General features: G+C 41.6%; 1 protein-coding gene across 1 annotated transcript in view; it reads left to right on the top strand.

The window, feature by feature from the left end:
- The first annotated feature begins 1,890 nt into the window (after positions 1 to 1,890).
- NEIL3 (nei like DNA glycosylase 3) overlaps positions 1,891 to 26,569 on the top strand; it is a 52,157-nt gene continuing 27,478 nt past the window's right edge. Inside the window, exons 1-4 of the mRNA XM_035004288.1 lie at positions 1,891 to 2,083; positions 16,575 to 16,702; positions 25,465 to 25,599; positions 25,886 to 26,099. Coding sequence (XP_034860179.1) covers positions 1,928 to 2,083; positions 16,575 to 16,702; positions 25,465 to 25,599; positions 25,886 to 26,099 — 633 coding nt within the window. The 5' untranslated portion in view covers positions 1,891 to 1,927. The remainder of the gene's footprint in view (positions 2,084 to 16,574; positions 16,703 to 25,464; positions 25,600 to 25,885; positions 26,100 to 26,569) is intronic.

Here is a 26,569-nt window from a genome sequence, read left to right as displayed (position 1 = left end):
TACCCCCTATGGGCTACACTGATTGACTGGATTCTAATGAATGGAAGTAGCAAAGGTATGGATGTGTCACCTCAGAGACTAGGTAATAAAGATCATTACAGCTTTCTCCTTGCCTTCTCTTTTAGATCATACCTCCCAGGGAACTCAGCTGCCATGTCGGGAGAAGATTCAGAGGATGAGACAGCAAGACCTCCTGTCAACAGCTGTGCAAGTGAGATGGATCTTCCAGCTAAAATCAAGCCTTTATATGACTGCAGCCTTGGCCAACATCTTCACGGCAACTGCTTGAGAAACGCCGATGCAGAACCACCCAGCCAGACCACTGCCACATTCCTGACCTGCAGGAACTCTGAAATAAAAAATGGGATAATTTACTAGGTAGCTATAAATAATTAATACAAAGGTAGAAGCAAATAAGGTATATAGCACTTTCCTCCATCAAAGGGCAGAGATTATGACTGAATTTGGGTTGTAATGAGCAGGAGGATTCTTTCTCGATTATTTAGTAATTGACCTAGAAGAGTAAACAACAGGGCGCCTGGGTGGCTCAGTCGTTAAGCGTCTGCCTTCGGCTCAGGTCATGATCCCAGGGTCCTGGGATCGAGCCCCACGTCTGGCTCCCTGCTCTGCGGGAAGCCTGCTTCTCCCTCTTCGACTCCCCCTGCTTGTGTTTCTGCTCTCGCTATGTCTCTCTGTCAAAAAAATAAATAAAATCTTAAAAAAAAAAAAGAAGAGTAAACAACAATTAAACAAGGAAGTAAGGTACAAAGAATCCTGAACATGATCCAGCTAACCTGATCACTAATCTCTCCCCACAAAGAGAAAGAATTAATGCTTCTTAAATGTTTGAATTCAAGGCTCTAGTACATATATATATTCCTCTGGTTTAACTACAGCACAGTGATGGGCTGATTAAATCACAGACAAATGAACATTCTGTTTTAATGTGCTATATTTTAATTTTCAAAAAAGATTAGATTTGTTATTATTTACAAAAGTGTATGGAGTCATTAGCTTCATATATTTATTTGCATGCATCTTTGTGTAAATTTGAAAAGCTATGCATTGCCTTCATATTTCTATAGAGCCCTGCCTTTTACAAAGCAATTTCAAATAACATTCATCTGGGGCATCCCATAAAAGAATGGTTGATGAATTTGGGTAGAGCTCACTTAGCTCAGCTATCTAAAAATGAAAGGGTTTTTAATATAGAGACTATAATGTATTTGGCATATAAAGCCACATTTTCGAAAATATGCTAACTCTACAGGAGAAAATATGTAAGCTGCTTGTTCTAAAAACCCTTTTCTGAGTCCTTCTCCTCCTTACCCACATCTGAATAGGGCATACAAAAACCAAAGCCTGCCAAGACTGAGGACCTTGAATTTTAGGGCTGAGTAAGAGCACAAGATCACAAAATGGACGTGTATTGAGTAGCTCAAGGGCAAGAGCAAAACCTCAAAACAAAATGTTGGAGTTTCGGAGGTCCCATTTGCTTGGGCTCTCACAGTTTAGCGGGGTTGGGTGGGCTCCACGCACTGTGGGCGGGCTGGGGCGGGGCCAGGCGGACCTCAACGGGCGGGGCTGGGGCGGGGCCAGGCGGACCGGAGCGGGGCCGGGGCGGGGCCAGGCGGACCTCAACGGGCGGGGCCGGGGCGGGGCCAGGCGGACCTCAACGGGCGGGGCTGGGGCGGGGCCAGGCGGACCGGAGCGGGGGCCGGGGGCGGGGCCAGGCGGACCTCAACGGGCGGGGCCGGGGCGGGGCCAGTCGGGCCTCAGCTGGGCGGGGCCTGGCGGCCCAGGCGGTGCGGGAAGCGCGGGAGATTTGAATTTCCTGTCCGCTCCAGTACCCGCGTAGGGATTGAGCTGCGCAGCGGCTTTCTCCGCGGGGGCCTGCAACTAGTGAACCACAGTTCGGGGGGGCGAAATGGTGGAAGGACCAGGTTGTACTGTAAATGGAGAGAAAATTCGGGCGCGAGTGCGCCCCGGCCAGGCGGTGGCGGACGTGCGGGGAAGCGCCCTGCAGAGCTTGGGAGGCCAGGTCTGGCCGCACGCAGCCTCGCTGGCTGTGGTCTCTTCCCAGGTGAGCCATTAATATAATTGGCTATGGGGTCAGCAGGGGACAGTGGAATAAAGACGCCGTCAGGTGTCCAGGGCCCAAAGGGTCTTCTCTTTGCTCTGGAACAGGCTCCCTGGGGCTCCGCGTTTCCCTAACTTGAACTTGGCTTTGCAAGGGGGACAAGTCAGTGCTTAGAGACTACCGGACAGCCGAGCGAAGGCTGCCAGAGAGATGCCCAGGCAAGAATTGACCGGAGGTGTTTTATTACGAATCACCTTGCTTAACTTGCTATAACCCAGCAAAAGATGTTCTCCTTCTGTCTGTAAGTGCATTTTCTGCTGTTAATATTATCAGACCTCTCCATTTTTTTCTGCACATTTTTAAGACAATAAGCTTTTAGCATGAAATTCCAGCTTCTCGCCTGTCTACTATTCTGCGGTTGGTAAGTGTAGCAGAACTAACATATAATTCTAAAATTGCACACAGAAAATTTAGCAGTGACCTTCCCACTCAACTCAATATTGCCAGTCTAATGAAGGGGCTGTGGAACCCAGCTCTGGTTCCCTTAAGTGAATTTCTTTCTTCTTAAAATAAATTGTAGCGCAGCTTCTGGCCACTCAAGGCATTCATTGCAGATGGTGGAATATTCATTTGTTAAGAATTTAGAACTTGTACTAAAAATATTCTGATTAAGCCATCATGCCTTAAAAAGCCCTTTAGATGTGTGGATGATTGTATTTCATGGATGCATGCAGTATTGTGCTGTACTTAATTTCTCCTGCAAAACTCCCTCCTAGCCTTTGGTTCAGGAAGAAAAAGTGGCTTGCTATGAAATTAGCATATGCTTACAACTTGAAAGAAATGAGGCTCTAAGGCTGAGAAATTAATATTTTTCAAACTTGGAAAAGAATAAGTTTTGCATCTTCTTCCAACAGTCCTTGTATTTTATTTATTTTGACTTAATACGTCAAGTGCTCTGCACCTATTCTTTTAGTGTAGTGTTTCTCAAAATCGGGTCAGGGTACCACAGGGCTGGATCTTGAGTGTTCTCTTAGAATATTAATGTTTATAAAAATCATGCATTCCACAAAATTTTGAATACTCAAGTCACCTCGGGAGCAAAAACAAAACGGTTCCCTTGTGGAGCCTACACTTGAGTTGGGAAGGTACATGGGCAATGATTAAGAACATAAATATAAATTGGGCGCCTGGGTGGCTCAGTTGGTTAAGCGACTGCCTTCGGCTCAGGTCATGATCCTGGAGTCCCGGGATCGAGTCCCGCATTGGGCTCCCTGCTCGCCGGGGGGTCTGCTTCTCCCTCTGACCCTCCCGACCCTCCCCCCTCTCATGCTCTCTCTCTCAGTCTCTCTCTCTCAAATAAATAAATAAAAATCTTTAAAAAAAAAAAGAACATAAATATAAATTGATAAATTCTCTGAAGCCTCTCCTACCTGGTTCTATAAGGACTCAGGAAGGCCAGGAGAGGCTTGGCTGACAATTAAACTGAGGTTTGAAGGGGGAGGAAGGAATAAGCAACACCTGGGAGGGAGGTTGGCGGGTAGAACACGTTAGGCAGAACATTAGCAAAGGAAGAAAGCTTCAAATATTTGAAGGATTGAAAGAAAATCAGTGTGACTGGAAAACAGAAAATGAGCTAGAAGGTAGGTCTTTTGAGGTTGCTGGGCAGGAGCCAGACCATGGAGATCGTAGACCTGGTTAGGGACTTCGTATTTATCTTACGAGTAATGGGAGTCTTCAAAGTGTGGTAAGATCCACTCACACTTTGGAAAGATTACTCTATCTTGAAAAGGAAAAAGAAAAGACTGCAGGAAAGTAGATACTGCACCCTCACTTAGGAGAGGGCTGCAGGAATCCAGGGTGGGGAGGGCTGGTGGTGGAGGTGAAGAGGGGACAGAGTTGCTATTTCCCAAATTAAGGCAGTAGGGCTCAGAAATGGATATGATATGAGTATGTGTATGGGTATCATGATTTACATCATTTAACAATCATGTATTTTGTGTTATATTTTATCCTAACTCCTGGGGATGCAAAGATGAATAAGATAAACTTCCTGCTGTGAGAATCCAACTTAATGTTTTAAATAAATATCACCTCATGGGTATTTAGGCTAAACTAGCAGGAACATTTCCTCTAAGTTTGTTGCGATTATCTCTGGTGGCAAAGCATAAAGTGCCTTTGAAGAACCTTTACATTTTATGTAGTTTGGAGAAATAATAACCCTGTGATTCTACAATTGAGGAATGGGAGGTTCAGAGTGAGTTTAATTGAGTTGCCCAAGATCACATGACTAGTAAGGGGTTGAACCAGGGGTGAAGGGGGGGAGGGTTCCCTCTTTTGGGATCCAAAGCCTATTCTCTTAATTGTAGTTTTTCTCAGATATAAAAGATTCAGTGGGAAAGTGGCTAATTCAGAGGCAGAAACACCATATTGCCAATATATAGTAGTGATTATTAACTGGGGAAATGAGACCTTGGGTTTTTGGTTATATCCACCCACCGTTTGTAGTTTTGTTCAATTATCAATTTACCTAAGCTGAGAATTCTCTTTTAAGGACTTTCAATCCTCTGTTCAGATTGCACAAGATCGTGCAACCTGATAATAGAACGCAAATGCTTCATTAATTGTTGGGCAGTTGTTAACATCTCTCTCGGAAGCAGTACTAAGTAAGCTATACTCCTTAAATAAAAAGGCCTGTACTTAAAGCTGTTCTGCTTAATACCTTGACATAAAGAGGTATTAAAAATTGGAATACGTCTTTATGACTGGGATCAGGAATCTGGTTTTATGGGAACTGGGTTTGAAAATCAATATGGAATTCATAGCAATCTCTTTGTGTTTGTTGGGAAAATTGTAAATATTTTGCCGTGGTTTCACTTGCTGGGCCTTTGATCAAATAATAATAATAACAATAATAATAATCTTTGTAAACAGAAAGGGTCTTTTGCATTTTAGAGGGTTGCTGGATCTATAGTAAATTTCATCAGCATGTGGTAGGTCGTCACCGATCTCCATCCAGCATGGTCATTACTCTAACAGATGATCCCGCGTTTCCTGGGCATTTACGGCAGGGAGTTAAAGCTGTTTAAATGTTTCTGCTACTGGCTTGAAATCACTAGTTTTCACAAAGCAGAGTTTAAAAATAAACTGTTGTTTAAAAATAAGTTGTTAACTTATTTTTAAATTACATTGCACTAAACATGAAAAAATACAAAGAGTTAAAGAAATATTAACTGGGCGTTTAAAATAATTCGGGTAATCACTGCCCTGAAAAACCAACCAGAAAACCCCCCACCTGTGTAGCTGCTGCCATTGATGAACCAGTTGGTGTATGGGATAGCGTTCCTTGCTTTTTGCTTCAGTTTGGAGTTCAGAGAGAACACACCATAATGTGTGTCTCCTTGTGACAACTGATCCTCGTTTTGAAGAAGCCGTACAAGATCTCAGCATCTGCTAGTCGTGTATGCATTGTATTATTTCTCTGAGTTTTGATCCACTGTCTTGTCAGCATAAAATTATGCGACTGTGTAAGCACATTGCATAAAACTCTGCTAGAGCTTGTGGAACCTTATGGTAAGAGACAATATTGGAATATCGATGAGCGTCTCTGGTTGATGAGCTGCTAAGAGTCAATCCTCTGATTTTAATTGTTGGGTAGATACAATATTTTAGTGAAATCGGTGTGTAATCTGCATATGTTTTCAATCTCCTTTTCACCAAACTGGATGTGAAACAGTTTATTTATAAGCATTCTTTTCATTTCAAACATGATGCCCTGGCTCTTCTATCCTTCCTTAAGATTTGATACATGTATTCAATATGATAGCGACTCTTACTCATCTTTTTATGTCCTTCACAGTGTCGTGAAGAGAGTAGGCATTTAATAAGCATTTTAAATGGATGGAGAACAGAAAAGTTTGAATAACCCAAAATGATTAAGGATTTAAAACTAAATTCAGTCTGGACTCTTTCGTTATGGGTATGTGTATTTTGTTATGTATGTTATGTGGAAATTCCTACCATGAGAAAATAATGAAGCCACAAAGTAAAAGATTTCCTCCCTTCTTCCTCTTGTTCATAGTGGGGAAAAAAGAAATCATAGCTCATTTTAGTGCCATTGTATGAAGGGATGAGCTAATCCACAGAGATTCATTTTCTAGCTAAAGGAAGCTTATTCCTTTCAATACAAAGGGGTTTTAAAATGTCATAGAACATGCAATATGATACTGACCTGGCAGGGTAGATACCGTGATCGAGAACATGCATTATATAATCCCTTATCTTTTTAAATGCATACTGATAATGGGTTTACCTTAATGACTGAGGATCATTATTATCAGCATTCAGCCTTATATGGAATCATGGAACAAAGAATAACGGAGAACAGGTAACAATCTTACAGATGAGAAGACTAAGGAAGGTGATTTTTCATGGCCATTGTAGCTTTTAATCTGACACTGAAGTATTTGGTTTGATGTAGAGAAGAGAACATTTGACCAGCTTGATTTTGAATTCCAGCTCTTTTGTTACTTCCTCCTATAGAGATGCATACACTCACATCTTTGCGGATTTGGTCAGGATTAGATTAGAGGACGCATGAAACTCTTAGTTTAGTGTCTAGCAAAGTAAATGTCCTGGTAATTGTTTGTTACTTTTTCTCCCAGATTGGGCTTTCTTGCCAGACCCATACATTGGAGGAACGCTCTTTTCCTTAATGAAGGGTTTGCAATCATCTGGGGCCCTCAAATTATGTATAAAGCATTTAGCCTCTGGGTAAATGCTTGAAGGCTCTGCTCTTAAAAAGATTGTAGAAGATGTTTTGGTGTATGAACCTAAAGACCTCTTTTGGTACTTAGAGACCATTTTAAAATTAGGTTCTTTGATGGTTTAAATTGGTAGGTAAGTGACCTCTGATTAAGAAAAGTGTTGTTGTAATAGGGGAGAAAAAGGCATGTAGCAAAAAAAAAAAAAAAAAAAGGCGAGACTATGAAAGTAAATATGGTGTTTTCTTTGTGGGGAAAATATATGGTTGCACTAGAGTTGAAACATTTATCTATGGAAAAGTCTTGCTGTGTTCTGAAAAGTTCATCTTCCTTGTTCACTCATTGATAGGCAGGATAAATGGTAATCAGCACAATAAATCATGTGCTGTCTCTGAAGATACATGTTGTTTTGACGATTTCATATTATTAAGCCACTTGAAAATGGGAAGGTGAGCCCTTCTCAATCATACTTAAAATTGTGGCATAGGAGATTTTCGTCTCTATTTCAGGGGAAAAAAAATGAAATGTTCAAATCACACAGTAACAGGATTATAAGGGTCAATGTGAGAAAGTCAAGCACATATTGGGCATTTGTGTATAGTTATAACAAAGATAATAGGCTGGTGGAAATTAATTTCTGAATTTATCAGGGCAGCTAGAGCTTGTATAAAGAGGTGATAACCCCAGATTCTACAGTAGCACAAGTGAATATCTTGCAAATCTTAGGTTTATTGCAAAAGCCTTGGCCAGTTCATACACAATAGCTCTTAAGTGGAACAAGCCATCATTGGTATACCAGAATTTCCTCCTAAGATGGAATTAAACAAAACAAAACAAACTTCTAAAATTTATGTAGGTGCTTGAGATGGTCATTCATAAGTTGAAAATTTTATTATGTCCTAAGTATATTTTCCAAAGCTGATTATTTTATAAATGATAGTGTGCCGGGAATCAGGTAACTTGGGTCTAGTGCCCAAACGATAGACAACTGAATTAAAAGAACTTCATGTATCATTACCCTCAAAACCCACATGAAGCATTAGAATCGATGTTTTAAAGCAACCATTTAAATGCTGAGTAAACATCTCAAACAGAAACCAGGGCATGAGGCACTGGTGGCTGAAAATACATCAGTCCTTTCCTACATCCCTCCCCCTGAAGAATTCCTTTTTTTCTTTTTTTTTTTAAGATTTTATTTATTTGCGAGAGAGAGAATGAGAGACAGAGAGCATGAGAGGGAGGAGAGTCAGAGGGAGAAGCAGACTCCCTGCCGAGCAGGGAGCCCGATGCGGGATTTGATCCCGGGACTCCAGGATCATAACCTGAGCCGGAGGCAGTCGCTTAACCACCTGAGCCACCCAGGCGCCCCCCTGAAGAATTCCTAAACAGAATTCCTAAACCTTCCCATAAAGCTTACTTTATGCGAAATTATGGTAAATATAGGATTTTACTCCCATCTAGCTTTTGGTCCTTATGCGAATATGGTTCTCTAAAATGTAAGCCTCACTCCATTGCAGATCATTAGAAAACAAGATATTGGGGGTGCCTGGGTGGCTCAGTCGGTTGAGCATCTGACTGTTGATTTCAGCTCAGGTCGTGGTCTTGGGGACGATGAGATCGAGTCCTGTGTGGAGCTCTGAGAGTCTGTTTGGGATTCTTTCTCCCCCTCTGCCCCTCCCCCTGCTCGCATGTGCTCTCTCTCTCTTTCTCTCATGCTCTCTCTATCAAATAATAAATCTTAAAAAAAAAAAAAAAAGAAAGAAAGAAAACAAGAGACCAGAGTGTTAATAATTTTCAGAGGAGATGAAACAGATAGTGGAGTAGAAGTTTTTGCCAAGAAATCCTGGGAAAGGTTAAGTAAGGATGGAGATGGTAGGTGGGGAGACAGCCTGTATTTTTTTTTTTTTTTAAATCATTAGTGTATAGTTGATGCGCAGTGTTGCATTAGTTTTAGGTGTACAATGTGGTGATTGGACACGTCTATACATTATTCTATGAGTGAGTCTATATTTTAAAGCCATGCGTAGTTTTAGGAGGGGAAGGAGGAGGGATCTGATTAATCCCACACATGTTTACTTCACTCCAGGCATTGTGTGAAGCTCTCAAGAATACCAATTAAACACCATAGTTGGTGTCCCCAAGGAGCTTAGAGGCAGTCAGAGGAGAAACACAAGTCCCGGTCAAATACTCGCTCGGTATGGAAAGTACCGCGATAGTGGTTGCTGGATTTGACAGGGAGAAAGCCTCAAGATGACTCTGCTTCCCAGGTGGGGAAACCCTAGTCCCGGAGAGAAGTGCAATCTATACGTGTGAGCAAGGAAGAGGTTAGGCTAACATTTCATTTTAATTCCCAAACACCTCATCAAGTATTAAAAACTACTTCCGAAATGTATTCAAGCCAAGGTCATGCAGCATCTGTAGCTGGAACGGTTTCAGCCACCCTGAAGTCACCTGAGAGTCCTTGCCCTACCTGCGACCCTTCCTGCACTTGCCCTCCTGCGGACATCTGTGTTGTCCTCCACACCATCGTCGGGCCGTAAACCTCTTTTTTCAGTATGTGTAGAGCTGTTAGTTTCATGACTGTTTCAACATTTCTTTCTTTCTTTCTTTCTTTCTTTCTTTCTTTCTTTCTTTCTTTCTTTCTTTCTTTCTTTCTTTCTTTTTTTTAGATTTTATTTATTTATTTGACAGAGAGAGACAAGCGAGAGAGGGAACACAAGCAGAGGGAGTGGGAGAGGGAGAAGCAGGCTTCCTGCTGAGCAGGGAGCCCGATGCGGGGCTCGATCCCAGGACCCTGGGACCATGACCTGAGCTGAAGGCAGACGCTTAACGACTGAGCCACCCAGGCGCCCCTTTTTCTTCCTTCCTCCCTCCCTCCCTCCCTTCCTTCCTTCCTTTCTTTCATGTCATATTGTGTGTTATCTTTAATCATAGAGAGGAGGGTAAAACACCAGTAAAATAAGACCTGTATTACACCTGTAAGGATTTGGTGTGTGGTTCTCTTGGAGGCCCTCTCAACCAGAAGGACATAGTTCACTTTTCACTGACAGCTGTGCAAAGAGATTTAATGGTCTCATTCATTTTAAGTATATCAGCCTTGATATTTTTGGATTCATCCTCCTAAGCACAACAGAATTTATTTACAAGGGCACGTACTCCCCTTTGGTCTTTTAAATATGTGGTCCAGTAACCATAAAGTTTTGGAGGGCCATCCACTGAGACTTTCTTTTGCTAAATAGCCAAATTTCCCATGGTTGGATCTCTTAGACTTTCTAAAATTTCTGATAGTTGACAATAATTTGGGGAGCATATAGATGCCTGCACCAGGACAACCTCTGATGCCTTGAGGAATTGATCCTGGATATAAAAACTTTTTTTAACCTACCCCTTAGCATTGGCCATAAAGGATGTTTCAGCTGTGCTCTCCATAAGCTGTCTGTGGAACCAAATTTCCCACAGTGAGGATTCCAGATAGTCCTGAGGAAGGACCTTATAGACCCCTTTCACCCATTATTAGACATTCCCTGGGAGGGAAATCTGGGATAGAAATCAGGATAAGCTAGGTTTGAATTTCTTCTTGATAGACAATATTAGGAGCTCTGGGGCATTTGACTACATGGATTAAAACAAAAAACAAAAGACAGAGGTTTTTATTAAAAACCCATATTTTTTTTTAACCAGGTTTTTACTGTTTCTTTTGATGAATGTCTTCTAAATGTATGTCATAGAGTGTTCAAAGAATGAGTGGCACAAAAAATTTGATACGAATTGTACTCTTAAATATTTTGTTTAACCAATTGCAACAAGACCCAATGATGTACTACTGTTGAATTAAATTTGGATGTTTTGATAATGGGGCAGCTATGGATGGTCCAGTCTAGCCACTGAACAGTGAGCACTAGTCCTTACGGAGTGGAAAACTTCCCAGGAAATAATCTGGGTTTTCAGAAGGCATAGAATAAAATAAAAAATCAAGGAACATTATGATCCTAGTAAGCCCGATTATGTAGACAAATACAAACGGGTACTTCCTTTTAAGAAGATTGATGCCATCAACTGATGAGCATTAGGTTGATGTAAGTAATTAAGGATACCCAATGTGGTCCTAAACAGTGGGGTTTTAATGACATTTTTTCATAGATGTCTCTAGAATGGATTGAGGGACACCATTTGTGTCCAGCCATTGGCCTCTACCTGTGAATGATGATTCTGAATCCGGTCAGAATCTGGCAAAAATGAATCTTATTATTAGGCGCTACATATACCTAGAGAGGAGGCAGGGTCGTGAGGCCTACCTTCCTCTTAGCTGATACTTTGATTCCCATTTTACTGAGAAAATGTGTCGACCACAAGAAAATCGGCACAACCACATCTACCTATGAGCATCTGTACCCATATAAGCTGCCTTCTTCCTGATGCCGTAGATGGACTGTCCATGTTCCCTGACAGTTTCCCATTCCTCCCCCGAGCTCCACCACCAGGACATGGCAACGTGCTACACACCGTTCTTGGGCCCCTTCTCTTCGTGATCCGTACTCACGCTCCTGCTGACGTCATCCAGTCTCAGAGCTTTGGAAACCGTCTATCTGAATGCTGATGACTAGATACATTTATATCTGCAGCCTAGACCTCTCTCCTGACCTCCAGACTCACACCCAACTGCCTGCTCGACGTCTCACCTTAACTTCCCTGAAACCCAGCCTTCACCTTCCTCTCCTACCCAGTTCCACCCAAATCTTCATCTTCATTGCCAGCGCTACTGTCTTTCCAATAATTCAGGCCAAAAATCTCCCACATCCAGTATGCCAGCAAATCCTCTTTGCTCCACCTTCAAAATCCCTCCAGCAATCTGGCCACTTCTCACCTCCTCTGTCGCTACCGTATCGGCCCAGAGTTCCTTCCTGTCTCATCTGGATCATTGCACTGGTTCTTCTGAGTTCTTGGCCTGCTTGCACCCTAATCCCCGGAGCCAGAGTTCTTTTTTCTTTTCTTTTCTTTTTTTTTTTTGTAATTTTTTCCGGAGCCAGAATTCTACCCAGCAACCAGAGAGAACATTTTAAAAAGTAATGCAGGTCCTATTTTTCTTCGTGCTCTTTTGTGTCGAGAAGCAGCCAGTCCGTAGAGTGGACCTCATGGGCCTCGTGGTCTGGTTCTCATCTGTCTACACCTTCCCCTGCGAGCCATCCTGGTCTGCTCACTGGTGATCAGAAACACTTTACTGGGGGGCCTTTGCATCACCGTTCCCTATGCGTGGATCATGGCTCACTCAAAACCCCCTTGAGACATGCTCAGATACCATTTTCTTCATGAGATTATGATTGCCTCATTTAGAATTAAAACCTGCTACACCCTCCCTTAATCTTGATTTCTTTTCCAAATGTTTTAACACAGTTATTGTAGTTATTGCTTACTCTCCCCTGCCTGGAAGATTATAAGCTCTGTGAAGGCAGGAGATTTTTAATTTTTTTTTTTTTTTCTCTCACTGATGCATCCCCAGCATCTGGAACAAGGTCTAATACATATTGGAAGGTCAATAAACTTTTCTAAAATGAATGAATCTGATGAACAGTCATGAATGGTGCGTCTTTAATGGTGAGGGACATCTTTCCAGATGTCACATCCCACCTTTGTTGTCAGACGGGGTCAAATTACAGACACAGCCCAGTGAAGAGTGAGTAACAGTGAACTGTGGTAGCTGTTGATGGTGTGTTTTAACCTGAATGGTGCGAGTGCTCGTCAAAGCTGTGAATCTGGCAATGTGAGCAGACCTCACAGGAGACAATTGGGACCGTGTACTGTTTCATTAGGTGTTGTGCCAACCTGTCTAGTTCAAGGTTACCTTGTTTCTCTCTTTGCCAGGAGCCGTGATAACACGCGGTAAATTCGGAATGAGGTGGAGGAAAGGAGGTGTGGGCAGGGAACAGAGAAGTGGTTGAGTAAGAGCCGCTTCCCATTGGGTGAAGTAGTGCGGGGGGCAAGAGTAGCTTCAGGGCAACACCCTGAGAAACAGAGAAACCGAAACGTGGGAAGTGAGAGGGATACCGTGTTTCACTGTTCCCTGGGGGTCAGGCTGTGCGGAAGGCTAGACCCTAACAGGACAGTGGCCAAGGTTAAAGGGCAGCTAAGTGCTACTGGAAGAAACCAGCCTGATCCCAAGTTGCTGAGAAAATATGCACAGCAGGTTCAAGTGGTCCAGTATGCACTGACAGCCCGAGGCGAGAGAGAGCCCAGACCCAGCCCCTCACAAGGCAGGGGCCCCACGGCCAGCATGTCCTGTGTGCAGGAGACACGTTCAGTGTGACTCCACACCCGCCACTTTGTGCAGAGGTGGAAGGACACTGAACCCTCCCCCTGGGGTCTGCAATTCAGAAAGCTGGGGTCGTGCCTGAGGGCCTAGTGGCGCACATAGGAATGTACATCAAGCCTGGAAGAGGGAAAGATACTCCCTCCCAAGGCAACAGAGTGTGAGGGTTCTTTGTCTCTAGATGGGAAGTGTTCCAGGCCCAGGGCTCCTTCTTAGGCAGCCAAGGGGATGGACGTATGACGGACTGCATGTGATTACCTTCCCAACACACTGGAGACAGGTTGAGTTCTAGATGAACTTGTAAAACTTGGAGGGTTAAAGGAGATGAAAGCTCTATGGTGGCAGTGGTCGCCAGTTCCCCCTCAGTCAGCAAGCAGGAAAGCCACGACAGCGTCTGGGCTGTACGTATCACATGGGATGGACCAGCTAGCCTCTGCTGGGAACCCTGACAGAAGCCAAAGGACTTTGCAGGGCGTGGCTAAAACCACTTGCTAGCAAACAGTGTTGGGAGAGGATAAGAGATTGTTGACATGGGAGTGGTGGGGAAAACATTAATCTAGAAATGAAGGTTTTTTTTTTTTTTCTTTTTTTTTAAAAGATTTTATTTATTTGACAGAGAGAGAGACAGCTAGAGAGGGAACACAAGCAGGGGGAATGGGAGAGGGAGAAGCAGGCTCCCTGCTGAGCAAGGAACCCGATGCGGGGCTCGATCCCAGAACCCTGGGATCATGACCTGAGCCGAAGGCAGACGCCCAACGACTGAGCCACCCAGGCGCCCCTAGAAATGATGGTTTTTAAAATGTCCCTAGGCCATTAAATCCAGGATCCAAAAATGTGTCAAAATGTATCAAACCCAGTCTATGCTGAGGCAAAGGCGACTCATAACAGATCTATATCTGCTCTGTATATCATCATCTTAAGAGTGTCCAGGCTAGTTTAGAAGAACTTTTTACCTACTAATTGGTTGTCATGGAAACCTGCATTGAAACCTACCCTCTTAACCTATACTTGGCTCCAGTGTATTTATGTGGCAAGGTAAAGTCTTCCGTTAGGCAGGAAAACATCAGGACTCCTGGTGCTTCTCAATTCAGGGCTCTAGCAGGTTCCCTTATGAACACAAGGCAAATGTGCAAGCGTATTTTTCCCTCCCTGAGTCCTCAAGCCTGTTGTGAGAGTGCTTGATGATCCCTGCTAGGCCCTGGGGTTCAGCCAAGAAAGAGGAAAGGAATCAGAGGCAGACCCATCACCGAGCTAATACTCCCCCCACCCCCTCCCCTCTAAAACCCTCAGTTTGTTTCTCAGAGTCCATAGTCTCTCCTGGTTCGTCTCCCCCTCCGATCCCCCCCCACCCCTGCCCCTTCATTTTTCCCTTTCTTCTCCTAAAGGTTCTTTCTGCGGTTTGGGCAGAACTGGAAGGCTGCTACTTGTAATCGCTTCTGTGCATTGGGTCGTTGGTCACTCCAAGCGTGTGACTGATTCCCAGTTCCTATTATGTGGAGGGGGGATTTGAAGTCGGTCCCCTGAACGTCAGGCAGCTGGGAGATTCCAGCATCGGCCATAGCCATTGTAACTGAACGGGGTTTAGTGGAAGGGTGGTGACTGTTCCTGTCTTAGTCTGCTTGGGCTACCATGACAAATGCCATCACCCAGGAGGCTTACGGAGATTTATTTTCTCCCAGTTCTGGAGGCCACAAGTCCAAGGTTAAGGTTCAGGCCAGTTTGGTTTCTGGTGTGAGCTGTCTTCCTGGCTTGCAGACACCACTTCTGTCTGCCGTGGCACCGCCTCTGAGCACACAGGATGGGGAGAGCGAACTCTCTGTGGTCTCTTCTAAGGATGCTAATCCCGCATTAGCCCCCACCCTATGACTTCATTAAAACTTAAGTACCTCCTTAAAGCCCTATTTTCAAAGACAGTCACACTGGAGGTTAGAGCTTCAACATAGGAGTGTTGGAGGGGACAAATTCAGTCCCTAGCCATTTTCAATCTTTGTTTTTTGTTTTTATTGGGTTTCTTAAAAATCTCTTATCCTCCTGTTCCTTTGAACTAAATACTATAATGTGTCTTTTTAAACAAGGGCCAAATGAGGAAACTAAAGAATAGAATGGACGTACCATCTTAAGTATTTAGAATGACAGATGTCTGTAAACCAAAAGTTTGAGAATCACTGAATATCATTCTACCATAAGTGGAGGGGAAGTTGTGATTTTCTCCTAGACTATGTCTACGTTGTTTTATAATTATCTCCCTGTCACCCCCATCATCACTACCTCACCCCCCTGCCAAGATTTTATCCTGGATCTTCTGAGAATGCATAGGTCCATTTGAGAAAAAGGAAAGAAAGGTTAGAAGTATTTGAGGATATTCCCTTAGATGAAGAGTTAATGTGTAAATATAATTATATGTACTTACTGTATCTTATAGACTAGCTAGGCATTAATGATAGTTTTAAAATTTTTATTATATGCTGATTGCAAATTAAAGAATATTTATAAACGTATCTCAAGAACGAAAAATAATGATACAAAGAACATCAGTTTACCTACTGCCCATTGAGAAAAAGAGCCTTACCAATATCTAAACCCAGTACCATTCCTTTCCCTGCCCCACAGAGGGGAAAGTTTATAACTTCCTTGATCTTTACAGTGTTTAGGGCATATATAGTAATTATCACAATATATTGTTTGGTTTTGCACGGTGATGGGAGGAAGAAGTAGTGGGTTTCTTTTTCCTTTATTCTTGACGTTGTGGTTTGAGGAGGGAGAGAAGAGCAGGTCATGCATTAGATCCTGTCACTCAGGGGAGCCTGGTCTTTACCACTGATTCCCTACACCCCACAAGACCTTGGAAACTGAAACTCCTTCCTTGGGGCCCGTAAATGCCTTTCTCACAAAAGCCTGCTTCAGAGAGCTGCTTATGTTTGGGGTTCTCACCCATTTTTACTTGGTTTTCAACCTCTTATTGTTCCTTCCTGGCCTTTGAGTTCATCATCACAGGTAAAAATATTTGGTTTCCATATTTTATCCACTGTTTCTTAGCTGTTTCTGAATCCTCTCTCAGAGACCTTGGCTATGCTTCTGGAAATGGAAGACTCTCCTATATTTTAGTTTTAAAACATTCACATCGTTTTTCTGTGCTTTCTTTTCATATGTGCAGAGCTATATGGTCCTGGAAGAAACTCATTTTGGTTGTGAGCCAATTACTTTCTTTTCCACTTAATTTTTTTTTTGGCCTCTCTTTTGAAATGACTCCATAGTAATTTGACAAAATGTGTGTAAACAGCTGAGTACATTACTTGACTTGCTGGAGATTATTCCTCTTACTGGGATGCACCTGGGCCTGAAGTAATAGAAATACGTTTAAGAACGAAATTATAATTTTGTTTAGAGTTTGTATGTGTGTTTACGTGGATGTGGGTGTATTTTCTCCTAGGCTGCTGCACTGAACAATAACAAAGATTCCAGCCCGAATTCCTTGAGACTGTTTAATGGATACGTTTACAGCGGTGTCCAGACTTTGGGGAAGGAGCTCTTTATGTACTTTGGGCCAAAAGCTTTACGGTAAGATAAACCTGCACAGTACATCTTATCTCTCTGTTTAGAGATGTGTAAAAGGCTTTTCTCACCGCTCACCCAGTGTCACATTTAATCATGTAGAAAGTACTCCATTTTTAAGAGAGCTCTAATATAAGAGGTTGAGAGTCTATCGTGGAAAGCAATAAGAAGATGAATAGGTTGTGATGTCATCATTACTTGGAGGGCTAGTCAATTTATTTCTTTCAAGGAAAACGGATCGGCTAGACGGGATTCCAGGAGCTGGTAGAGCTACACAGCTCGGCTTGGCTCTTCGCAAATTTCCCACACGGCTCTTCTCCCGGCCCTTCTCCCCTCCTGTTTTCCCTCGGGTTTTCCCCAAGCTTTTATTGTATTAGCGACATTAGTTTCTTTATATGTATAACAGCTTCCAGTTTGGTTTCAACCTGTCTCTAGATTTTTATAGTTCTCTGTCTTCCTTCTTTTTCTGAAGCCTTGTACGGAATTGGAAACTTATTTATAGAATTTCAGAACTTTTCCCAGAAGTCCCAAGTTCTCCATTCTTCCACAGTCCTTAGGGAAATTCATTGCTGATGTGTTGGCAATGAAGGACAGGCAATCTCCCGCGTTGGTTGACTTAATGATAAGAATGTCAAAATGTGTGTACTCGCCAGAGCATGATCATCTGTTCAATTTTTGCAGGAAAAAGAGAAAGGCCTATGGATTAACATGTCTCCCAAATCTTTGTCTTCTCTGAGTTTACCCTAAGGTACTGCAATGTGTGAACGAAGGTAGTGCTCCTTTGATTCTCTCTTAATGTTTCTGGAAGCTATTGAACAATTTCACCTTAAAGGAAAGCCCTGTTACTAGGCCCTGGGCCTCTAACTGAAGGTGACTGATGCTCACAGAGAGCTAATATGACTGTATGATGGTTATTTGCTGCCCCTCATCTACTGCATGTTTCGAGAATGTCAGAGTTTATGTAATTGCTTCCCCTTTGAAATGTTCTCTCTTTGTTGTCAGCGGCTGCTGTCCTTGGACAACAGCGTCACTTGGTGGGGTTTTTTTCTCAGTCTGGAAAGGATAATGTCAGCAAGGCTTCCTGGCTCATGCAGGAATAATCTACTGCAGATTATATTGTTGTGGTGGTAGATGGATGTGATGGAGAAGTCTTTGCTCTGAATGGAGGAGGACACAGTGGCATCCATGGAAGACGGTTGAACATTGATATGCTATTGATTCCCTGGTGTTAGGTGAGGATTTATTTCTGTAGGATGAGATGGAGGTTTTTATCAAGTGTTCTCCACCAGACTGATAAAGGAAGAATCATTTCTCAGTGCAGGGCTGTCAGTAAATTTTCCCTGAAGTTCTAAACAAGGGCAGTCACTTCCTTAAACTCACTGAACTAGTACCATCCCCGGGGAGTTCGTATCTCAGTGTATGCATGGGGAAAAGTGCAGTGGCTTGCTTCCTTTTAATTTCCTACAGCCCTAATGACTATTTGATAAAATAATTCAAGGGCAGTGGCAGATCAGCTATTTGAATACAAACCGAGCAACCTAAAATCAACTGCATCCCCTTTCACAATTTAATAGAAGTTTGTTTATATATATATATATACACACACACACACACACACAAACACACACACACACACATACGCTCCCAACCTACGCTTCTTAAGAGAATGGATGACTCTGTCGCAGAAATGTGATCGTTGTGTGAGTTTGCAAGTCTGTGAGCATGACATAGAAATGTAGTCTTCATTCCTCAACTCTTCTTGCTACCCACCAGGCTAGTCTGCATTTTAGAGAGCATGTAGCAGGAAACACGCTTAATGCTCACTTATATTTACCTCTTAACGTGCACCTTTTTACAGTTAAAATTGCCCTGGATTTTAATGCATCTTACAGGGCAGGCCATGAATCTTCCTAGGATTCATTTGTCACGGAAATAGAATACAGACCGAGCCCGCTGAGAGAGAATCTGTCATGCAAAAATCCACACTTCAGAGAGATACAAATTAGAGTAACTATTTCTGTTACTAAAAGATTTATCAAAGTGCTCAGGTTGATCCTAAAAGTGCCATAGAATGCAAAGAATTATTTGATATGCATTTATTCTTGGAGCAGAGTTGTGGTGTTATTTGTGATTAATACCTATACTCCTGAACGCTCTAAAGAAGCTCGTCATCTTTAACAAAACACAGATCGGTTTTAATTTTTTGGCTGTATATGTAACAAATACTCATTTGAGAAAACTGAGGCATAAGGAACAAGCAAGGATAAATTTACACATTCACACTCTCACTCCCAAATAGAACCTCTGTTAACTGTGGATGTGTATACATTATCAGTACCGTGTGGGCATGTATCTACCCGTCTATTCACTCAGACACACCCACCCTGGAAGCTGCCATTTTCCATCAAAATGAACCCAGCTGTTACATCTTGGACTCGCATTTAAAAGATATATTTTTTTAATGAATCTCTCTTTCCAAAACACTTTGCTATTTCCAATTTGTGATTTATAGGACTCTGATGGCTTGCAATGATCCTCTTCCGGAAGCATATCCAAAATATTTTACAGGCTTTGCCATTTTAGAGAAGCCTTATACATTATCCATTTTGTAATTTATTGGAATTTAAGTAATCTGATCCTCGAAACAGCAATGCATGAGATAATGTGACAATTCTTTGTAGTTTGTGAAACAATCTTTAAGGAGTCTATTCTACACTACCCAGAAAAGGGTTTTACAGCTTAGACATAGTTTTTGTGATCTGCCATGTTACCATGTTAGAAAAATTGAAGCGTGATAAAAGTTCTAAATGAGGGCGCCTGGGTGGCTCAGTTGGTTAAGCGACTGCCTTCAGCTCAGGTCATGATCCCAGGGTCCTGGGATCGAGTCCCGCATCGGGCTCCCTGCTCTGCAGGGAGCCTGCTTCTCCCTCTCCCACTCCCCCTGCTTGTGTTCCCTCTCTCGCTGTGTCTCTCTCTGTCAAATAAATAAATAAAATCTTTAAAAAAAAAAAAAAAGTTCTAAATGAAATCAGATACTTGAAGCGTGGTCAGTCCTGCTTTCTGTCTGCCCAACATGCTCACTTGTCTTTTAGGGACAACGTTCCTTCTGGAAACTGGTCATCCGGCCACACTGACCACAGAGTTCAAGTTAACTCTAGCACGATCTTACCGGACCTTCTGTCTCGTACATTGTCAGTTGGGTCAGTGCGGTTCTTCCGTGAGATTTCCTCATCTGGAGCCAAGGAGGGTCAGGCTCTGTAACGTAGGGAAGCTAGGATGTGAGGCCTTAGGACTTGTAGGTGGCCGTGTTACTTGGCTTGTGAGGTGGTGAGAAATAAAACCAGCCTGCACAAAGCTGAGAATCCTAAAGGCCTTCTAGCCCCTCCTTCCATCTGTTTCTGAGATCCAGATGCTTTCCTTCCTTTCCTACAGCTTGATTCTTCAACCCTCCCTCAGATCCTGTGAGCTACTAAGTATTCCTTAGTGCCTAAACCTGTTTGAGTTGGGTTTCTGTCACCCGCAATTTAAGAAAACTGACCATTATCAGAAGGCACAAACTTCCAGATAGGAAATAAGTCCTGGGGATGTGACATACAGCACGGGGACCACCGTGTTTCACAATACTGTGCCGCAGAGTTGAAAGTTGCAAAGAGAGTAGATGTTAAAAGTTCTCATCACAAGAAAGAAATGTAACTGTGTTTGGTGACTGATGTTAACTAGACTTAATTGTGGTGATCATTTTGCAGTGTCTACAAATACTGAATCATTATGTTGTACACGTGAAACTAATTTAATGTTATATGTCAATGACACCTCGATTTAAATGAAGGAGAGAAGGAAGGAAGCAGGAGAGAAAGAAAGAGAAAATAAGAAAACTAACCATTAAAAGTAATCTACAGGCAGAAAATGAAACATCTTTAGTTTTTGAAATGGTAGATTTTGAAATTTTTATTTTCTATTTCAGTTACCATGATGCTTTCAGGTGTAACTGGAGAAAATCTAGAAATCTTTACCTTTTTCATTGGCTTTCCCTTCTGCACCTGACAGCCTACATGATTACTAGTTCTGCTTTCCTTTTCTTGCTTTATTTAATAATACACATCATTTTATTGCATTTTTTCTCTTATTTTAAAAGTAATATAAAAGTCAATTATAAAACATTAAGATAGTTCCAAAAAGTCTAACGGCAAAAATAAATACCACCCGTAATTATTACCACCAAAAAGGGGCACATTTAACAGTTTTTGTAAATATCATAGATAAAATATAAATTGTGTATATACCATATATTCATACATAATTTATATTACATATGCACAGATCATGATATCATCACTACTGATTAGAATTTTCCCCCATTTTTCACTCTAATGAATAACTCTGAAGTTAACGTCCTTGAGCATATATCTTTTACCATTTTGATGTTTTCTTAGGATAAATTCCTAGATGTGGATTTGCAGGATCTTGGTTACTGATGCTTTCTTATATCCCTTTTGAAGGCATATAGAAATCTGTCATGAGTGGGAAGCATCTACAACTGGCCATACGATAGAGAATAGCCCATGCATGGCCTGCCTTGGCTCTGATTTTGTAGATTTACCCATACCTCTGTGCAAGGTTATAAAAGCCTGGAAACATGTTAGCATAAAATGCATGTGCAGCACTATAGTAGTTGTGGAAGGTTAGAGATCTTATCATAGCAGAATTACCTGGCATGGTATTCTCAATTGACAACTGTAATTTTAATTGTTTAGTTGATTTTAAATTATCTGCCTCATAGTTCCAACATCTGGCACATCTTTGGGTCTGGCTCTGTTGGCTGTTTTATCTCTTGACATTGAGTCCCTTTGTTGTTGTTTTTTCCTTATGTGTCATAATTTTTTTGAATTCCAGATAGTCATGTTTAGAGGAACAGTAGAGACTGAATTAAATAATATTTAACCTCAAAAATAGTAATGCCTCTTCTATCAGGTCATTAGTGCAGGGGATGAGTAGTCAAGCTTGGTTTGGATTTTGTCGTTTGTAGTTGGCTTTGGTGCACCAGTGACATCAAAAACTTCAGCGGCTCCGACTTCTTTATGCCTCAAGTGTGGCCTGGTGTAGCTGGAGCTGGTTCTCTGTGTTTCTGCCCTCTACTCGCAGCGTTTAGCAGACCCTGGGTATTCGTATCACGAGGGGATTTCTCCACACGCTTCCCCTCCCCTCCTCCACTCCCACCCCAGTGGTATACTACTATTGTCCATTTTTCAGGGAGAAGTCCATGATGGGGAAAATGGTCCTTCTAGACCAGCCTTAATCTTAGGCCCTGTGCTCACTGACTTCAGGGTTGCACTTTTCTCAGAGCTACTGATCCTTTCCTCCCCAAGGCAGTCAAATTCTTCCTTCCATGTGTGGGTGATCTCCAGTAAAAGAGCATTTCCTTCCTCTCTCTCAGTGGGAACAGATGTCTCCACATTTCACTGCAGGATTCTGTGACAAAGCTGATGCCCTACCTCACCCCTAAAGACAGATGGCTTTTGCTCTGCTCATCCTCAGCAGAGTGCATTTGGCCTGAGCCTGGTGGCAAACACTTTCCTGCCCTCCCCCGTGGCCTCCTGCTTCTGTTTGCTGCCCAGTGCAAGACTGACTGTGTGTGCACGAGGCTTCCTGTTATTCCTTCAGGGACAGAGGGCTTTTGGCTGGACCTCTCCCTCAGCTACGGACCGGTGCCATGTCACCAAGAGTGGCTCTGTCCATCCCCTCCCATGACTCATCTTTGTCACGCCCAACTGGTGCATACCCGTGGACAAGAGCTTACGTGTGAGCCCATGCTCTCCTTGTGTCTGGGACTCCAGGGATTCTAAACAGTTATACTAGCCACACCCAGTATTTAGAAGTTTGTGGAAAATTTTTACCCATTTTTACCGTAGCTGTCTCTTCTGTCTGTACTCTGCCACAGGCAAAATAATTTGTGTGTCTTTCTTTCCCCATGGAGGGGGAAGGGGCTTGTTACTCTTTGGAATTTAGCTCACCTGGCTCCCTGCAGCCTCATGTCTCTGATGGGTTCAAGAGAACTTACAGTTCTGTAAATAATATGACTTTTCTCTCCATGTTAGGATAGGAGCTCTATGTCCTTTGAGCTTCTGCACCCTAAGTAGATGCAGAACTCCCTGTTCCTTTTTTAACATGGTTCATTCCATATTGTTTTATAACTTTTTTTCTTTGAATTCCTAGCATAAGCTTTACAATAATTATATTCAACCATTTTACACTCATTATTATCCTTAGGTCACTTTTGACCACTTGATAATTTTCATAAACAGTTGCCTTATTAGCAATGTATAGTTAGTTGTCACTCAGATGAACCTGTGACAATGCCATTATTTATGCTACTTATGTTTGCTTAAGGATGTTCTGATCATTCTGATCATTCTCATAGTGATAACCTGGAAGCATGTGGCTGATGTTTAAAATAGTATCAGGTCTTATTTATTGATTTGTTTTAGGAAGTTATGTCTAACTAGAGGCATTTTCTTAATATCACTTCAGTGTTTAGTTTGGACATAATTTTTATGTTAGAATTTTGGTTGTAAGTGACAAAAGCCCAACTTAAATGAGTTCGGTAATTATTTCTTACAAGATTATGGGGTATCTTACCTGAAGATAATGCGGTCAGGTTTCAGGCAGAATTGGAAGCAAAAGCTAACTGCTATGAGGTCTTTGCATTTTTTGATTCTGTCCCTCACTGATTTCTGCTGTACTCTTCCTTTCTATAGACAAGCCTCCCTTGGCTTCTCTGCTGCCCATGTTGGGTAACATTCCCGTAGACAGTTCCCATGTTGGATCTCCTAGTACTAATGGGAAACTGATCTCTCTGCAGCCCAAATCCATAAATTCGTCAGGAGAAGGCAGATGAATCCAGGTACTGGATTGGTACCTGGCTTGACTAGCTTGACTCGGGTGCCCATTTCTGATTCAACTATGTCAAAACACAAGATCTGAGGAAGGAACAAGACACCAACTCAAAGTTGGGCCTAATGCCACTATTGGTAGGCAGTCATGTTATGCAGAGTAAATGATCTTAGGTAACCAGTTGGGTTGGGGGTGGAAGGGATTTGAGAGGATAAAGAGTTAGAAATAAGGATCTAATAAAATTTTCTTTAAGTTGATTATAATGAGGAATCTTGAAAAGCAGATCGAACTCTTCAATGTAAATGTGATATGAGCCTATGTCCTGGTCTATAAAAGATCAATATGGCAATTGTTATAACAGTACAGATGTTACTGTGCCAAAAAATTTCCATGATAGTGGTGTATATTTCTCAGATTAATATAAAAGGTACTTAACAATAAACCCAACATTTGCTGGTTGATTTGGGCACGATTATCACAACAGTTTGCTATTTAATAATAATAAAGTAAATAAGAATGAACTAAAAATTTTGATTTTTATGCATATTTTCTTCTAAATTGAATAGATTTAATAAGGCCAAAAAAAGCATAATTTGATTCAGAGTTCTTATGGGGGGGTACTCCTGCATTTCATTTGGGTCTTAACCTTTGAGATTTTTAATGTGGATGCAGTTTCATTATAGAAAGTGATTTAGAATCCACTTTATGAGCCATGCAGCTGAAAAGATTTTAGATATGATGGCTTCTGGGCATGACAGTTGTACACCTTTCACTGGGGTTGAACCTCTATAAGCTAAATTATGGAGTACTTACAGGCACACATTTTTCCTGTCAAGAACTATGGGGCATGTAAAATGCATTTATGATTGATAGTAGGGCACACAGAGTTTAAAACCCACATTTTTAAAGTTAGACTGGTTAACCTTGTACAATACTATAACATGGTGCTTTGGAATTAGAAGCACAGTGCAGTAACATTTGATGCCAAAAGAGCCATATTTATTAACTCAACAAAGCTAGAAGGAGAAGGATTTAAAAGGCGGAACACAGTATTTCATCTTGAGAATCATTTTGATCTTCATCATCAGAGGTCTCATAAAACCACTTTCTCTCTCTCTCTCTCTCTTTTTTTCTTTGGTTTTTACTGGACATGCTAATCAATCCTATAAAAACTGAAAGGTTATAAATTTTTCATCACTGCATTGTGGCTTTCAAGCTAACCGTAAATATTTATAAATCCCCTCTTCCCAATACATATAAAGGTAAGAGAAAACTAAAAGAACTGAAGACAATAGCATTTTGACTTGTTTTCTTCTCTTTCATTGTGTATCCCAGAGCAAGGGGGAAAAAAAGAGTGTCTTAAAATGTAGATATCATTTTGGAGTAGGTAAACATTTCCTATCCATTGTGGCTAGAAATATAGAATTTGAATGTCAGTGGCTTTGTAGAATTTATTAAAAAACAAAAAAACAAAAAAACAAAACTGTAGGCAATTTAAATTTAGCCTCATCTCATCCAAAGCCTTTGAATCTGAGAGAAAGCTGAAACACTAGACTGTTCCATGAATAAAAGTACTTCATCTGACAAGAAAAGAAGAACAGGGTATGTTTTCTTGGGCTTATTGTCAGACCCTATTATCTCTCTAGGAATTTATTTTATTTGTGGTTTGAAAAACTGAATTGTCACCTCTTCTAGTTTTATGAGGATACAAAACCATAGCAGAAAAAGATATAATATTGGCTATATTTTTTGCCCCCTAAAAGTGCCTATCTTGACTAACATTGTTTGCTTATAATCCAAAAAGTGAAATGAAGGAACAAAAATTAGGTACACTATGTACTTTCTGCCACTCAAAACTGCGCTTGATGTTGTTTCAGGATTCATTTTGGAATGAAAGGGTCCATCATGATTAATCCACTTCAGCATAAAAATAAAAATGGAGTTTCTCCTGTTTTTGAAGTACAGCTCACCAAAGATCTGATTTGTTTCTTTGACTCATCGGTAGAACTCAGGTAAAAAAGAAAAGAAAAGTACTTCAGCTGAAAAATTGCAGTGATGAGTCTGCAGCTTGGTTTGAAATGCGGAGATAGATAGATGTTTTAAAAATGGTCTATAACTGATAAAACCTCATTTTGAAAGCGCCTTCAGATAATCTAGTTCATTAGGGTCTTCATTGTTTGGCTCTATAACTCATACCCCAATTAACAGAAAGTGTTTATATCAAAGCTCTTTTTAAATGACACTTTGTGAAATTATAACTAGACTTATGATTAATGTGTTTTATATTCGTTGCTACAGAAACTCCACAGAAAGCCAACAGAGAGTAAGAATGATGGAAGAATTAGATGTATGTTCCCCTAAATTTAGTATCTCAAGAGCAGAAAGTGAAGTTAAGAAGCAGAAAGGACGGATGCTGTGTGATGTGTTAATGGACCAGAAAGTGTTGCCTGGGGTAGGGAACATCATCAAAAACGAAGCTCTCTTTGACAGTGGCCTCCACCCAGCTGTTAAAGTAGGTCATAAGTATTTTTTTTAAATGATTTCTGTATTTTTATGTTTTTTATTTTATTTTTTATTTTTTTTACTGTTAATAACCATACATTACATCATTAGTTTTTGATGTAGTGTTCAATGATTCATTGTTTGTGCATAACACCCAGTGCTCCATGCAGAACGTGCCCTCTTTAATACCCATCACCAGGCTAACCCATCCTCCCACCCTCCTCCCCTCGAGAACCCTCAGTTTGCTTTTCAGAGTCCATCTTCTCTCATGGTTCCTCTCCCCCTCCAATTTCCCCCCCTTCATTCTTCCCCTCTCGCTACCTTCTTCTTCTTTTTTTTTTCTTAACATATATTGCATTATTTGTTTCAGAGGTACAGATCTGAGATTCAACAGTCTTGCACAATTCACAGCGCTTACCAGAGCACATACCCTCCCCAGTGTCTATCACCCAGTCACCCCATCCCTCCCACCCCACCCCC

The sequence above is a fragment of the Mirounga leonina genome, unplaced genomic scaffold (assembly GCF_011800145.1).
Source record: "Mirounga leonina isolate KUSES-001 unplaced genomic scaffold, KU_Mleo_1.0 Mir_128, whole genome shotgun sequence".
Classification (NCBI taxonomy): Eukaryota; Metazoa; Chordata; class Mammalia; order Carnivora; family Phocidae; genus Mirounga; species Mirounga leonina.
This window is presented reverse-complemented; position numbering and strand designations above follow the sequence as displayed.